This window comes from Neoarius graeffei, chromosome 15 (assembly GCF_027579695.1).
Source record: "Neoarius graeffei isolate fNeoGra1 chromosome 15, fNeoGra1.pri, whole genome shotgun sequence".
In the NCBI taxonomy this organism is placed as follows: domain Eukaryota; kingdom Metazoa; phylum Chordata; class Actinopteri; order Siluriformes; family Ariidae; genus Neoarius; species Neoarius graeffei.
In genome coordinates this window covers 51,795,805-51,811,353 of record NC_083583.1, presented here as the reverse complement: position 1 = coordinate 51,811,353, position 15,549 = coordinate 51,795,805, and the positions used below count along the sequence as shown (strand labels likewise).

The 15,549-nt window shown below is 41.1% G+C and overlaps 1 protein-coding gene across 9 annotated transcripts in view; it reads left to right on the top strand.

The window, feature by feature from the left end:
* Positions 1–15,549, top strand: part of adgrl2a (adhesion G protein-coupled receptor L2a) — a 244,320-nt gene that overhangs the window by 214,476 nt on the left and 14,295 nt on the right. For all 9 annotated transcript variants that reach the window (XM_060941582.1, XM_060941576.1, XM_060941575.1 and 6 more), the window contains 3 exons: positions 1,615–1,835; positions 6,938–7,004; positions 10,599–10,690. In XM_060941582.1, coding sequence (XP_060797565.1) covers positions 1,615–1,835; positions 6,938–7,004; positions 10,599–10,690 — 380 coding nt within the window. The remainder of the gene's footprint in view (positions 1–1,614; positions 1,836–6,937; positions 7,005–10,598; positions 10,691–15,549) is intronic.

Below are 15,549 nucleotides of genomic sequence, written 5' to 3'. Positions count from 1 at the left end.
AGTTATGATGACTGAATTGATTATTCACTTAAATATGAATAATATGATACAGTTTGGGTATTTGATATGGAGAAATAGGACACAATGGAAAAATCAAGCACACACCGGAAAGATGAGAATAACGGCGCTGGTAAAAGAACAGCGACTGTACCGGCTTAAGGTCGCGCGGGTCTCTGCTGCGGCGCGCGAGCAACGGGACATCACTACCGCACCGGACGGAGCGCGAGGCGGGGGCGGGGCAAAATGACTGGCCGCAGATTCTATCAAAAGTTCGATCTAAATTGACCATGGTTGCAAAATATTGGCCAAAAATAAGCAAACACTACGAAATATGAAAGTAAGATGAAAAAGAAACATTCTATTGCCTTATACTGCAAGACTAAAACAAAATAAAACTGTCAAAACTCACCTTTTCAGTGATAACGTCCGAACAGATCACCCGCGTAACAGAAAGACCGCAAATGGAAGCACGATCAACTTCTAACTGCTGGAGTGGAAAATTCCATTCTACACATGCAAATTGTTAATGTGTGTCCTTCCCCGCACACAAATAACACGCTACGGTAAAAAATAGACCACGACTCATTTTATAGCTCAGAAATTCATACAAGACCAGCTACCATCGTAATATATTCTGTAAGAAACATATTCTATACCTAACTTTCAGCTTTCGTTTTAAAAAACAAAATCGCAGATTTATAACTACATTTTTATATGGTGTAGTGATTTTAAGTTACTGCTTTTGGTGAGGTCGTGACCTTGACCCTGAGGCTTTCCGTTTAGATCAAAACACACGATCGTATTGGTTTTGGGTCTGCGGAAAATGGAGTTACGACGGTGATCAGATATTTTGCATGATGTTTTATTACGGTTATGATTATTCTGTGAGCGCACCAATCCTTAGGTGTATAAAGTTGCAACTTAAGATAGAATTAGTGATAACTGTAGACTTTTCAGTGGACTGCAACCTTTTTAAGGGAATGCGATGTAGTCGACCGTTTATCATGTCCCAGATCAAGCCGCCATTTTCCCACAAATTTGTAGAATTTTTGCCAAATTCTGAATATTCACATCAAAGATTTAGTTTTATCTGTATTATTTCTTTCATCATTTTATTTAAAATTAAAACCAACATCACAATTCAAAACTGTATAGTTTATTGATGGTGAGTATATTTAGTGGGGGACCCCCACAGTACCCAGTTTCTGAGACAGACCCACATCCAATAAACCTTTTCAGTCTTATTTTGCCAATGTCACAATTTTTTTGAGTGTGTTACAGGCATCACATTCTAACTTCATTTATATTTACAAAATACAATTAAGTTGGTCAGTAAAACTATTGGAAATGTTTTCTTTGTACTTTTGCCAGTTAAATAAAGGTTCACACGAATTAACAAATCACAGATTTTTGTTTTTATTGCATGTTGGAAAATATCCCAGTTTTTCTGGAAATGAGGTTTGTATATTCCTTTTAAATATTGTGAAAGGGAAACAAGCACTGTTTAATCACTTTTACCGTCAGCCCTTGTTTATGGTACTGCAGAATATATTTTTGTATCTCGTGGTGATAGAGGTCATGTTTATCATGCTATGATATTTCTGCGTCTCGCAGATTGGCTGTGCGATCATTGCCGGGATCCTGCATTATTTCTTCTTGTCCTCTTTCGCTTGGATGTGTTTGGAAGGCGTTCATCTCTATCTTATGCTTGTGGACATCTTTGAGAGTGAATATTCACGAAAGAAATATTACTACGTTTCGGGCTACCTGTTTCCCGCCATCATCGTGGGTGTGTCCGCCGCTGTGGATTATGGGAGCTATGGAACAGAAAAAGCGTAAGTAAAGACTTTGTGTTTAACCGGTGATTCTGGAAGGAGTGGTAACTTTTAAACTTTCTCGTATATGAGGAGCACAGTCTGCACCATTGATGTGCTAACACACACACACAGGGAGCGAGAGAGAGAGTAAATCTTTAAGAGGACACCTGAAGTGACTGTGGTTTTTATCAACTCAGAAAGCCTCTAGCGAGCTCTTGTTTGCAAAACACTCTCTAACAAAGCCAAGTGCTGCATGGCAAGGCTTTTACACAGATTAATGATAGTGTTTTAGCTCAGTCTAGAGGTACTAAGGGCTCCTCTTTATGTGCGTGTGTTAATGTGTGCATAATACAGGTCACACTGCCTTGTCTAAGCCTTTCCTTAATCATAGCTAAAGGCAGGTTCTTATCGATTCCCTGTTTTGATTCCAAAATGAAGGGGGAAAAGAGAGAAAGGTCAGATGTTTGGATCAGGGGTGGGCCGGCATTTTTGTGAGATCCTGAAGAGTGGTGATTGACGTGTGTATATATAATTTTTTTTTTTAAACTTCTCATCTCATCTCATTATCTGTAGCCGTTTTATCCTGTCCTACAGGGTCGCAGGCAAGCTGGAGCCTATCCCAGCTGACTACGGGCGAAAGGCGGGGTACACCCTGGACAAGTCGCCAGGTCATCACAGGGCTGACACATAGACACAGACAACCATTCACACTCACATTCACACCTACGGTCAATTTAGAGTCACCAGTTAACCTAACCTGCATGTCTTTGGACTGTGGGGGAAACCGGAGCACCCGGAGGAAACCCACGCGGACACGGGGAGAACATGCAAACTCCGCACAGAAAGGCCCTCGAACCTGGACCTTCTTGCTGTGAGGCAACAGCGCTAACCACTACACCACCGTGCCGCCCTGTAGCAAAATAACGAACATAAATTATGAAAGTGTATGGAACATCTATTATATTGTGTTTCTTTTTCAATAAATATATTCCTTTGTGGGGCGGCACGGTGGTGTAGTGGTTAGCGCTGTCGCCTCACAGCAAGAAGGTCCGGGTTCGAGCCCCGGGGCCGGCGAGGGCCTTTCTGTGTGGAGTTTGCATGTTCTCCCCGTGTCCGCGTGGGTTTCCTCCGGGTGCTCCGGTTTCCCCCACAGTCCAAAGACATGCAGGTTAGGTTAACTGGTGACTCTAAATTGAGCGTAGGTGTGAATGTGAGTGTGAATGGTTGTCTGTGTCTATGTGTCAGCCCTGTGATGACCTGGCGACTTGTCCAGGGTGTACCCCGCCTTTCGCCCGTAGTCAGCTGGGATAGGCTCCAGCTTGCCTGCGACCCTGTAGAACAGGATAAAGCGGCTAGAGATAATGAGATGAGATGAGATATTCCTTTGTATAATAATACCATTTTACTGGATACCAACCGCTTTAATACTGTAAGAAACAGGATGAGGTAATTGGGACGTAAGCATTTTTCTTGTTTCTGGTTGTAAGCTACTCACTCGATAGCTCCACTATAAGCACAGATATACTGAGGTGGGAGTCTGAGAAGGAGCCTGCTGGAGTTTACTGCAAAAGAAAAGTCGCTCAGGACTCATAAGGTGAAATTTTGCCCTATATTCACCTGTTTTTCTAACAGTTTTCAATGGAATTGTCAAATTAATTTACGGCAATGTTATTAATATAGCAAGACGAATAAACATTAAAGATTGTTTGAAAGTGCGTTGCGCCTTAAATTATAAAATAACAAACGGAGATAAAAACAGCTTCCATCCATCAGGTTCAGTTAAGTAAGCAGCCCCACTCATGACATTATAAAACAAGGGAACAAATTTGTTTAACGTGGCTGCGAAATATATACACGTTTTTTTGTTTTTTTCTGTCATGAGCAGGGCTCCGTAGTTCAGTGCTGTAAGGTCAGCTCATGTGTGTTGTACAATACCAGTCTCTACAGATCTGTTGTGAATTCTGGATCGTGTGAAAATGTCGAGCGGTCGTGTTCTACAGGCCGTCTCAGGATTCATTTTCCCCCCCAGGTTCACACGGGCCAAATGAAACAAGGCTGTGGTTTAGATAACAAAAATTTTTGATCGTTTACCACCGTTCGTCTTTCACACTGTTGTCATTAGCCATGCATGCTCGCTCGTATGTAAACGAATGGACAAACTGTTGCATTGATGCGTGACGTAATCACACAGACAGGTCCTGGAAGACTACAGACATCCTTGCAGATATGTAGCCTTTGTTTGCAATAATAAAGGACTATCGCTAGCCTGGCAAGCCAGACTAAATGTGAATTTAGTCTGGCCTCGATCTGTAGACATTTCCGAAGCAGGTAGGAGGAACAAACCACTGTCTTTCAAACTGTCTCTGTGCATATAGGCCAACGCTCTGACCAATCAGCGCAACAGTGACTGTGACGTAGTCAGAGCGACAGAAAGCAGTGGGGGAGACTTTGAAATTAAATAATTTTTCAAAATGCGTATTAATTAATAAACAGGTTCTAGATATTAAGAAGTTTGGAGATAATGACCACAAGTTTGGAGTCTGTACCACATACACATTTTTTTCCAAGTGTTTTTCAAGGGTTTGCTTAAACTGTTTTTGAGAGTTTTTATTTAGTGGTGTTTGGTGAAATAATTTCCCTTAAATTTAAAATAACGGGAAAATAAGAAACAATCAAAAAGTAATGTTTCAAAGCTGCTTATTAATTCTTCGTACCGCACAAACTAGCCCCATCCTTTTGGCTACGAGCGGAGTCAGCTGGTAGATCAGACTTTTGCCATAGCCGGTCGGCAAAACAGCGAAAACGTCCTTTTTGAAAAGGAATGAGCGGAGAGCCTCTTCCTGCTCATGTTTCAACGAAAACTCAAAGTCTAATTCTTCTAAAACTGATTCCAAAGCGGAGTCAAACGCGCGCTGTTCACTAGCCGTAGCCATCTTTCCTGCTGTGCTTTCTCCAGCGTCGCGCAGCCTTGTCGTCACTCCTGCAAAAGCCCGCCCAAAGAATCCAAACAAAAACCTTGCGTTGTGATTGGCGGGCACGATTTGATGCCCGGGGTGTTTGTTTATATGGTGCGAGGCTAGACCCACTCGCTAGGCAAAAAATATTTTTGGCCGCTAGGCGGTTGGGTCTAGTTTACTAGGCTAGACTATCGCAGAACCGATAAGCAGAACCAAAATCTTCTTTTTTTTTTTTAAACAGGTAATTTTTTAGGTTGTATCCTTGTTCGTGTTTCTATATCTTGTTTCTAATTATTTCTACAGTCCAAATTACTAACATTTACAGATATCGTGGATTATCAAACAGCTCAAGTAATGCTCAAAGCTAAAAATAATCTATTACCAATAAATATACAGAAATTATTCAGTATCCATGAGGGGAGTTATAATTTAAGGGGAAAAAATTTACTTTAATTTAACTTTATTTCATACAAACAGGACAGGTGTTTGTGTTTCAGTTAGCGGGGTGAGACTATAGAACAGGTTCACCATGGAGTTGAAGCAGTGTCCAAACATGAAACAGTTTAAAATGAGGTTCAAAGACACTGTTTTCAAGAGGTACAGGGATGAGGGAGGTGATGGGTAGCACTGAGTGTTATGAGAACACTTTTCTGTTACTTTTCGTGTCTGTGTGCGTGTGTTGTGCGTGCGTACTGTATGTAAAGGTGTATGCTTATAATAGATAGATTTTATATGGGTATATGTATGTATGTACACTACCGTTCAAAAGTTTGGGGTCACTTTGAAATGTCCTTATTTTTGAAAGAAAAGCACTGTTCTTTTCAATGAAGATCACTTTAAACTAATCAGAAATCCACTCTATACATTGCTAATGTGGTAAATGACTATTCTAGCTGCAAATGTCTGGTTTTTGGTGCAATATCTCCATAGGTGTATAGAGGCCCATTTCCAGCAACTCTCACTCCAGTGTTCTAATGGTACAATGTGTTTGCTCATTGCCTCAGAAGGCTAATGGATGATTAGAAAACCCTTGTACAATCATGTTAGCACAGCTGAAAACAGTTGAGCTCTTTAGAGAAGCTATAAAACTGACCTTCCTTTGAGCAGATTGAGTTTCTGGAGCATCACATTTGTGGGGTCGATTAAATGCTCAAAATGGCCAGAAAAATGTCTTGACTATATTTTCTATTCATTTTACAACTTATGGTGGTAAATAAAAGTGTGACTTTTCATGGAAAACACAAAATTGTCTGGGTGACCCCAAACTTTTGAACGGTAGTGTATGGGGAGGTGTGTGTATATAGGGATGTACCGGTATGTGTATATGTATGTATGTATGTGTATGGATATATGTAAATTACATTTAGGTTTTCTCAATACAAAGTCAGAAATACATTTTATTTATCTATAAGTATCAGGCATGAGCATCTAGACAGGTAACAAGGAAGCTTGTTATTGTTATTCATTATTTAAGGAGAAGGGGTGGGAGTTTATAAGTTTTACTACTTCTCACTCCTTTTCAAATATGTATTTCTATGTATTATGTTTAAATGTTTGGCTTTATTTTTCTTTTTATTATTTTGGTTTTCATATTCGAAATAAACAATCAGTCAAATCGGTCAGATATAGCTATCCTTGGGGGACATTTTGCTGGCCCCTTTGAGGAAAACTGCTTTTTTTGGTTGCATTAATAATTGTCAGTTGAAGGTTCTCACAAGTAAGGATAGCAAGACAAACGTGTGTGTGTGTGTGTGTGTGTGTGTGTGTAAAATGTCTTCTGTGGTTTCTATTAGCACAGTGTAAGTTTGCACTAATTTAGGTAATCAATATTTCCTGCCGGAGGTCACAGACAAGAGCACCTAGATACTTTTACAGACAATTACCATCTTTGAGCTGCATTTAACAGTAATGTATACACTGGCTTGCCAAGCCTACAACATCGTAATGTGATCCACACCAGACAATGTGCTGTCTTAGTGAGGAATAGCGTTTTCTTTTTTCCCCTCCCATTAATCCTTATCAAGACATGACATTCCTATATATATATATATATATATATATATATATATATATATATATATATATATATATATACACACTGTATGTAATGTCCTTCCAACATGAATTTGGTTTTTAATGCGTCTGGTCTGTCCCTCTGTGTAGATGCTGGCTGAGATTGGACAACCACTTCATTTGGAGTTTTATTGGACCTGTTACCTTCATCATTATGGTATGTTCAGTCTTACTCTTGGCTCTGTGTGCACGCGCATCTGCACTGGAAATTGTGTGCATACCAAGTGGGAAGGAAAGAAAGGAAACGGAGGGGGAAAAAAATTATGTGCTTGCCTGCAGACCTGGCCAGAATGATACACCTCATAGTTTAAACAATAATTGACTTCTCCAAGCCAATGGCAGATGCTGCGACAAGAAACGCCACGGTGTGAAAACATCAAGCCAGGCCGCCTTTGTTATTTCCTTGGCTTGATTCAGACGATCGTAGCGCTTAGATTTCTGCTCAGATCAGTTCAGTCTCAGCAAACCCAGTCAATGCAACCCACTGTAGGAGAGAAGCACTCTGAAAAGCCGGTGTGAAAGGCCTGAGTAATGTTTTTGTGGGAATAATTGTGCCACGATGCAGAGAGGCTTTCACAACAGAGCATTAAAGTATAATGTTATCCTTAAAAAATGCCCAGCACGTTAGTGAAGGACCAATATTGACTGGCACGCTGAGATTTCCTTTTCTTTCTTTTTTTCTGCAGCATGACTTTTAAGAAGTAGGTGATAACTTTCTCTTCTGGTACAGCGCTCCCAGCAGCATTTCGATAGTTGCTTTTGAGTAACATTCAGGCGAAGGGCATATATGACATATCATATTGACACAGCTGCTGTTCAAGCATGCAGTTATTTACTGGTTATGACTTCGCTGCTTCCGAGTAGATTGGTGAGGCACTGAAGCAAAAGGTCTGTGGGGAGCTGAGAAATAGAAGGATATAGAAAAAGAGAGAGACAGAGAGAGAGAGAGTGAGAGAAACTCCAGCAGGTGGTATTTACATGAGCTGTTTGGCTTTAGAGTTGTGTCTATTGGTTCCCCCGTTCTAATCTTTATCCCGGGTCAAACCTCGTCATCCTGAAAACGAAGACAGGAGGTGGCAAAGGTGGAGAATTGTTTGACCAAGGCCAGGTTCATTATGCGCAGACGACATGACTTCCTCGAACGCTGTCAAACGCTGAGATTACAGTAATGGAACGTGATGTTTGGCTTACAGTAGCGGGAGAGACTCTGGTCCATGTGGCAGGACACGCACTGAAAGTTATCGAATTTTGAAAAGACAAAAAGGCAGCAGCGACCGCTAAAAAACAGGCTCCACTAACAAGTTGCAGATTAGATGTCATCCTGAGTTGAAAGCTCTACAAAGGGCTCTTTGCAAGGCATGTGAGAGGCTCTCATTTAGCCACTTCTCTGCCAGGAACCATATGCTGGTTTGATGTATGTGTTAGCAAGAGCTCTGATTACCAGAATCCGTGTTCCAGTCATCTTCAACACAAGGCCGGTGCCCCTTATAAAGCTGATTTATTGTTGAGAACTCAAGCAGCAGGACTCACAGTTCTCAGGGAGTTGTCGCAGCCCATTTTCCCAATTGACAATGTGAGATGAGGCACAATGGCTGCGAGTTCTCCGGGGAATCACCGGTACCAAGGTTTCCCCTTAAACCCGTGACCCTATTTCTATTAGTACAGTGTACATTTATACTAATAGAAATAGGGTTTCTCAGCAAATTGGCTTTGTCCTTGTCAGTGGGAAAAGCGGTCTGGGAGGGGGAAGGGAAAACGCACACAAAGACAATCTCATTATTCAACGTGCAACACTCGCAGCAGCCTGATTTTAGAAAAAGAGGAAAAATAGAACAGTTCTGCTGAATCGAGCATGAAAGGCCTAGGGTGCGCTTTTAACTTTGAAAAGCACTGCTCCTGTTTCATTGCTCTTTGAAAGTGGTAGTTCCTGGAAGCATGTAGGCAGCCAGAGGTTGGCCCACTCTGGGACACAAAGGGGCATTAGATCTATGTAAAGAAGAACATGGAAGTAATGAGTGGTCTCGAGGCATCGGATCATGACGCGTCGTGAGCTGTTTGCATCATCCGGACAGTTCCATCTGCACCTTTAATATTTCATCCGGTTCATGCAGAGTTCACTGGGCACACACGCAACTCCCACGGCGCGGTAAAAAGCTTTCTCCACAGTACAGCTCAGGGCCGTCTCTGTGGGGAGAGAGCGAGAGAGAGAAAGAGAGAGGTAGCAGAAGCCCCAGGGAGGGCAGCAGGGAAAGCGAGTTGGTGGTGTGTGCTGGCCGAGGGGGTCGGGAGTGTACACTTGCCTTGCTCCGCACACACACACTCCCTCTTCACCTGTCTCATCAGATCCATGTCACCACTCCAGGCACTGTGAGAGGGTATGAAGGGCATTTCAGTACACTGGAGTCACACCAGTGCCACCAACAAACACAGCATCACGCCAGCATCGCGGCAATCTGCCAAAAGAGCCGATACTTCAGTGGTTTTTTTTTTTGTTGTTGTTTTTTGTTTTGTTTTCATCTTATCCCTTCGTTCATTCTGTCATTGGCATTTGTGTCCTGTCACTGACTCCTGTGTAACAGCTGCTGATGTGAGAGAGGAGGTATATTGATCATCTCTGCTGTTTGAGGGCAATGCACAAATCAATTAGATTGCGTGGCATCGAAAAAGCAAGTTGCCGTGCTGAAGCTTATTTCACACCAGCTAGTGGTGTTGTTCATGAGTGACACTAAGGATATGCTTCTTCTTCTTTTTTTTTTTTTTCCGCGTTCACAGCACATACCATGCCACATTATAAAAAGATCTCACAGCCTCAGCAGTTTTTGCGTACATGTGTGTTTTAGCGTGTGGATGTGAGAGTGAGCGTAAAAGAGCATGAGATATACACTACCGTTCAAAAGTTTGGGGTCACTTTGAAATGTCCTTATTTTTGAAAGAAAAGCACTGTTCTTTTCAATGCAGATCACTTTAAACTAATCAGAAATCCACTCTATACATTGCTAATGTGGTAAATGGCTATTCTAGCTGGTTTTTGGTGCAATATCTCCATAGGTGTATAGAGGCCCATTTCCAGCAACTCTCACTCCAGTGTTCTAATGGTACAATGTGTTGCTCATTGCCTCAGAAGGCTAATGGATGATTAGAAAACCCTTGTACAATCATGTTAGCACAGCTGAAAACAGTTGAGCTCTTTAGAGAAGCTATAAAACTGACCTTCCTTTGAGCAGATTGAGTTTCTGGAGCATCACATTTGTGGGGTCGATTAAATGCTCAAAATGGCCAGAAAAATGTCTTGACTATATTTTCTATTCGTTTTACGACTTACGGTGGTAAATAAAAGTGTGACTTTTCATGGAAAACACAAAATTGTCTGGGTGACCCCAAACTTTTGAACGGTAGTGTACAAAGGCATACTATTCATTCATTCATTCATTCATGCATTTTAAATGTGGTTCCATTTACATACCTAATTATTATTATTTTTTTGACTGCTGTTCTGTGTTTTCACTTCTCTCTTAACAGAGCTTGTGTTTATCTTGCAGTGTGCTGGATTTTGATTCATTTTTTTCCCACACCCTTATCAATATAGAATCACCCAGCAGTCGGCTCCAGCAGTTTCGGGCTGCAGAGACATTTAGACGTCTCTTTTCCGAGAAAGCCGCAGATGAAACGTTTCTGTCTTTTTTTCTTTTTTTTTTTTTAATTCCAAGTGTATCCTGATTTATTAACACAGGCATTAACTCTTTTCCAACAGCTTAATCTCATCTTCCTGGTCATCACAATGTACAAAATGGTGAAGCACTCTACTTCATTGAAACCAGACTCCAGCAGGTTGGAAAACATAAAGTAAGTGAAGCTGTTCCGAGTTTTGATATTTCTTCAGTCCCGAACTGTTTTCGATGTAGTTTATGTTACGAAAGCGTAGAAAGGACAGAAGAAAGTCACTTTCTACATTTTAAAAATGTCAGCTAGGGCCAGAACGTCACTGAAAGACATCACTCAGTGAAACCTAATTGAAATTAGAAAATACCTTGTGTGTTATTTTTAGGTTCCAGTGTTTTGATAGTGATTACAAAAGTCTCCTTGGTGATGTCTCCCTATAGAATGGAGGTGTGTGTGTGTGTGTAACAGGGTGCAACAGGGAGAATAACAGCATTTCCATGTGCTTCATTTGGAAAATAACAGAACCTGTTTTAATAATAGAAAAGATCACATGTCTGCTCAAGCTCGCTTTATGGTCCTGCAAGTGTAGTTATTATTTTATTTAACCCCTTCAGTGCTCTTGGACGAGTCACGTACGCCATGAAATCTTTTACCGCTGTGCCTTATGACGTACGCTGCTCGTCATAAACACCTCCTTTCATGTACCTTACAGTACGGTACATGGCACATTACTTTTACTTCACAGTGGCACATATGAATTACGGTCAATGTCTAAAACATTCTTCCGTCATAAGGCACAGCAGAGCGGTGTTAAGGTGCAGGGTGTCGAGGGCCTTAGGAGTTGGCACACAGATACGGCAGGAGATGATGTTTTCGCCTTTTATTTTTGCACGCCACGGATAAGATAATGAGCCAGAGACCAATAACTAACTAAAATAAACCAAAATGAAAGTGTAGAAAAATAACTATACAATATTTACAAATGTACAGAAAATAAACAGGCTACGTGGAGCCAAAATAAACATAAACAAAAGATAAGCTAGCCTAAGGCTCATCTCATCTCATTATCTCTAGCCACTTTATCCTTCTACAGGGTCGCAGGCAAGCTGGAGCCTATCCCAGCTGACTACGGGCGAAAGGCGGGGTACACCCTGGACAAGTCGCCAGGTCATCACAGGGCTGACACATAGACACAGACAACCATTCACACTCACATTCACACCTACGCTCAATTTAGAGTCACCAGTTAACCTAACCTGCATGTCTTTGGACTGTGGGGGAAACCGGAGCACCCGGAGGAAACCCACGCGGACACGGGGAGAACATGCAAACTCCGCACAGAAGGGCCCTCACCGGCCCCGGGGCTCGAACCCAGGACCCTCTTGCTGTGAGGCGACAGCGCTAACCACTACACCACCATGCCGCCCCAGCCTAAGGCTCAAGACAGCAAAATTCAAGTCAATGTACTCACACAGCTGAGTGTAGGACAGAGCAATATAAACACAGGTCTTGTCTCTACCTGGCTCTCCCAACAACTGAACACATCACCATTATAAATGATACCTGTCTCCTCCCTATAGTTGGCCAATACACTTGCCTAAACCAAAAAGCAGGGAGTTTTTAGTTAGGCACTCAATAACTAATTTAAACATTTTAAAATAGCGCTATAAAGAAATACATATTCTCAGGCCTTACAAAAAATAATACACAAATACATATACATATAAGTACACAAATACCAACTATTCAGACATTTTACACGTTTAACTGTCACCGCGAGGACGCGCACACGTGAACGTGCCCAATGATGAAAACGTCCTCAGCACCATCACGCAACCCTTTGTCACAACAAGGAAGCGCTGCCACCGGTAAGACATGGAGCTTTTAAATGCCAAATGAACATTGGTTGGTGTCCTTAAACACTTAAAAACCACTTGTTTGCACTCATTAAGGCTAGATGTTATGACTAGGCACAATAAATAAAGAAACAAAACATGTTGACAAAGCGTTGTTTCTGAGTTGTTTGTGTTTGCGTCGATATGTGTGGAATGTAATGTACAGTGGTGCTTGAAAGTTTGTGAACCCTTTATAATTTTCTATATTTCTGCATAAATATGACCTAAAACATCATCAGATTTTCACACAAATCCTAAAAGTAGAGAAAGAGAACCTAGTTAAACAAATGAGACAAAAATATTATGCTTGGTCATTTATTTATTGAGGAAAATGATCCAATATTACATATTTGTGAGTGGCAAAAGTATGTGAACCTCTAGGATTAGCAGTTAATTTGAATGTGAAATTAGAGTCAGGTGTTTTCAATCACTGAGATGACAATCAGGTGTGAGTGGGCACCCTGTTTTATTTAAAGAACAGGGATCTATCAAAGTCTGATCTTCACAACACATGTTTGTGGAAGTGTATCATAGCACGAACAAAGGAGATTTCTGAGGACCTCAGTAAAAGCGTTGTTGATGCTCATCAGGCTGGAAAAGGTTACAAAACCATCTCTAAAGAGTTTGGACTCCACCAATCCACAGTCAGACAGATTGTGTACAAATGGAGGAAATTCAAGACCATTGTTACCCTCCCCAGGAGTGGTCGATGAACAAAGATCACTCCAAGAGCAAGGCATGTAATAGTCAGTGAGCTCATAAAGGACCCCAGGGCAACTTCCAAGCAACTGAAGGCCTCTCTCACACTGGCTAATGTTAATGTTCATGAGTCCACCATCAGGAGAACACTGAACAACAATGGTGTGCATGGCAGGGTTGCAAGGAGAAAGCCACTGCTCTCCAAAAAGAACATTGCTGCTTGTCTGCAGTTTGCTAAAGATCACATGGACAAGCCAGAAGGCTATTGAAAAAATGTTTTGTGGACAGATGAGACCAAACTAGAACTTTTTGGTTTAAATGAGAAGCGTTATGTTTGCAGAAAGAAAACACTGCATTCCAGCACAAGAACCTTATCCCATCTGTGAAACATGGTGGTGGTAGTATCATGGTTTGGGCCTGTTTTGTTGCATCTGGGCCAGGACGGCTTGCCATCATTGATGGAACAATGAATTCTGAAATATACCAGTGAATTTGAAAGGAAAATGTCAGGACATCTGTCCATGAACTGAATCTCAAGAGAAGGTGGATCATGCAGCAAGACAACGACCCTAAGCACACAAGTCATTCTACCAAAGAATGGTTAAAGAAGAATAAAGTTAATGTTTTGGAATGGCCAAGTCAAAGTCCTGACCTTAATCCAATCGAAATGCTGTGGAAGGATCTGAAGCGAGCAGTTCATGTGAGGAAACCCACCAACATCCCAGAGTTGAAGCTGTTCTGTACGGAGGAATGGGCTAAAACTCCTCCAAACCAGTGTGCAGGACTGATCAACAGTTACCGGAAACGTTTAATTGCAGTTATTGCTGCTCAAGCGGGTCACACCAGATACTGAAAGCAAAGGTTCACATACTTTTGCCACTCACAGATATGTAATATTGGATCATTTTCCTCAAGAAATAAATGACCAAGTATAATATTTTTGTCTCATTTGTTTAACTGGGTTCTCGTTATCTACTTTTAGGACTTGTGTGAAAATCTGATGATGTTTTAGGTCATATTTATGCAGAAATTTAGAAAATTCTAAAGGGTTCACAAACTTTCAAGCACCACTGTATTTTAATACTATGTGCGTGAATGGTTGTTACGCCAAACATGTGTCGACCCATGTTAACTAACAAAACCACAATGCACAATAAAAGGGTTAAAACTCACGTACTGCAGTTTGTAAAGTCCATGAACCATCATAACAATGCGAGGAAAGTTTGAATGGGGCAATTCCATGTAAATGTCAACCTCACCATGCAAAAATAAAGCAACATGTAATACATCAAAACCACTCCCAGAGATCTCACCTAGGCCTGTATTTTACAGATGTGAATAAGTTGAACCAATTTGTAACCAACCTAATATGTCACTGTCAATCTTTCTTTCTTATAATGTAAACCCCAAGCTAAAATCAACTTTGATGATGTACAATTCTATATTATTGCCACAAGCCACAGAAATGTATGCTAAAATCCACAAAACAGCAAAACAATAGCCATCCTAAATATTATTTAAGAACTTTGATAGTTTTAGCTGATATTTAGAGAGTTTTTCAAAGGGTTATGGTGGTTAAATTGCTGATTTTCTAAACATATGCCATGTCTATTTCAGACGCGTCACGTCCATAACGGAATTTCGTCACATCCATAACGCTGACTTTTCCTTCCGAAACTCTGCATGAAATACAAAATATTTTAAACAAAGATTTTTTAATATTCACCTTGGACCCCTCTATCAAATGGATATCTCCATTTCGACATTAGGTTTACAATTTCACAGAGTTTGATAAAAATGTACAGTCACCCAAGAAAAGTGATACTTTTTCTGTCACATCCATAACGCATCTTTTATTGGCGTTTTCTGGCATGCCCTAGATGTACTATGGGAATTGTTCTTGTTCCATCACTTCTCCAGTATGGTACAGCCTTAAAATATGCAACACCTGTTTAAATACTGGGAGACAATAAAACATGCACTGGGTCATTTGTTGCCATTTTGAGTTCAAGTGTCACGTCCATAACGCTGGAATTGCTCAATGGGGGAAATGACAGTACATGCTTTCTATGGCGGCTGCCATAGCAGACGCCGTGATGGTGCGCGTATGGGTCGCGTCATCACAGCGGTAAAAGATTTCATGACGTACGTGACTCGTCCAAGGGCATTGAAGGGGTTAACGTTTAGTAGTAATGTTTACGCGTGCCTTAATTTTCAATTTGTCTGCCTCAGTTCAGTCAAAAAAAAAAAAAAAGTTGCATTTCATCAAAAGTGATTGGCAAGGTTTTACAGTGCTGGAATAATGAAAAAAGAAGAAGAAAACAAATGATTAAACAAAATGAATACGATCCAGGTTTCTCAGATGTATGTTACACATTGTTGTGATTTTGCTTGTACTGTGTCAGAACTCTTTATTTGAGCTTGCAGGGCCAAGGATCGTAGCCTACG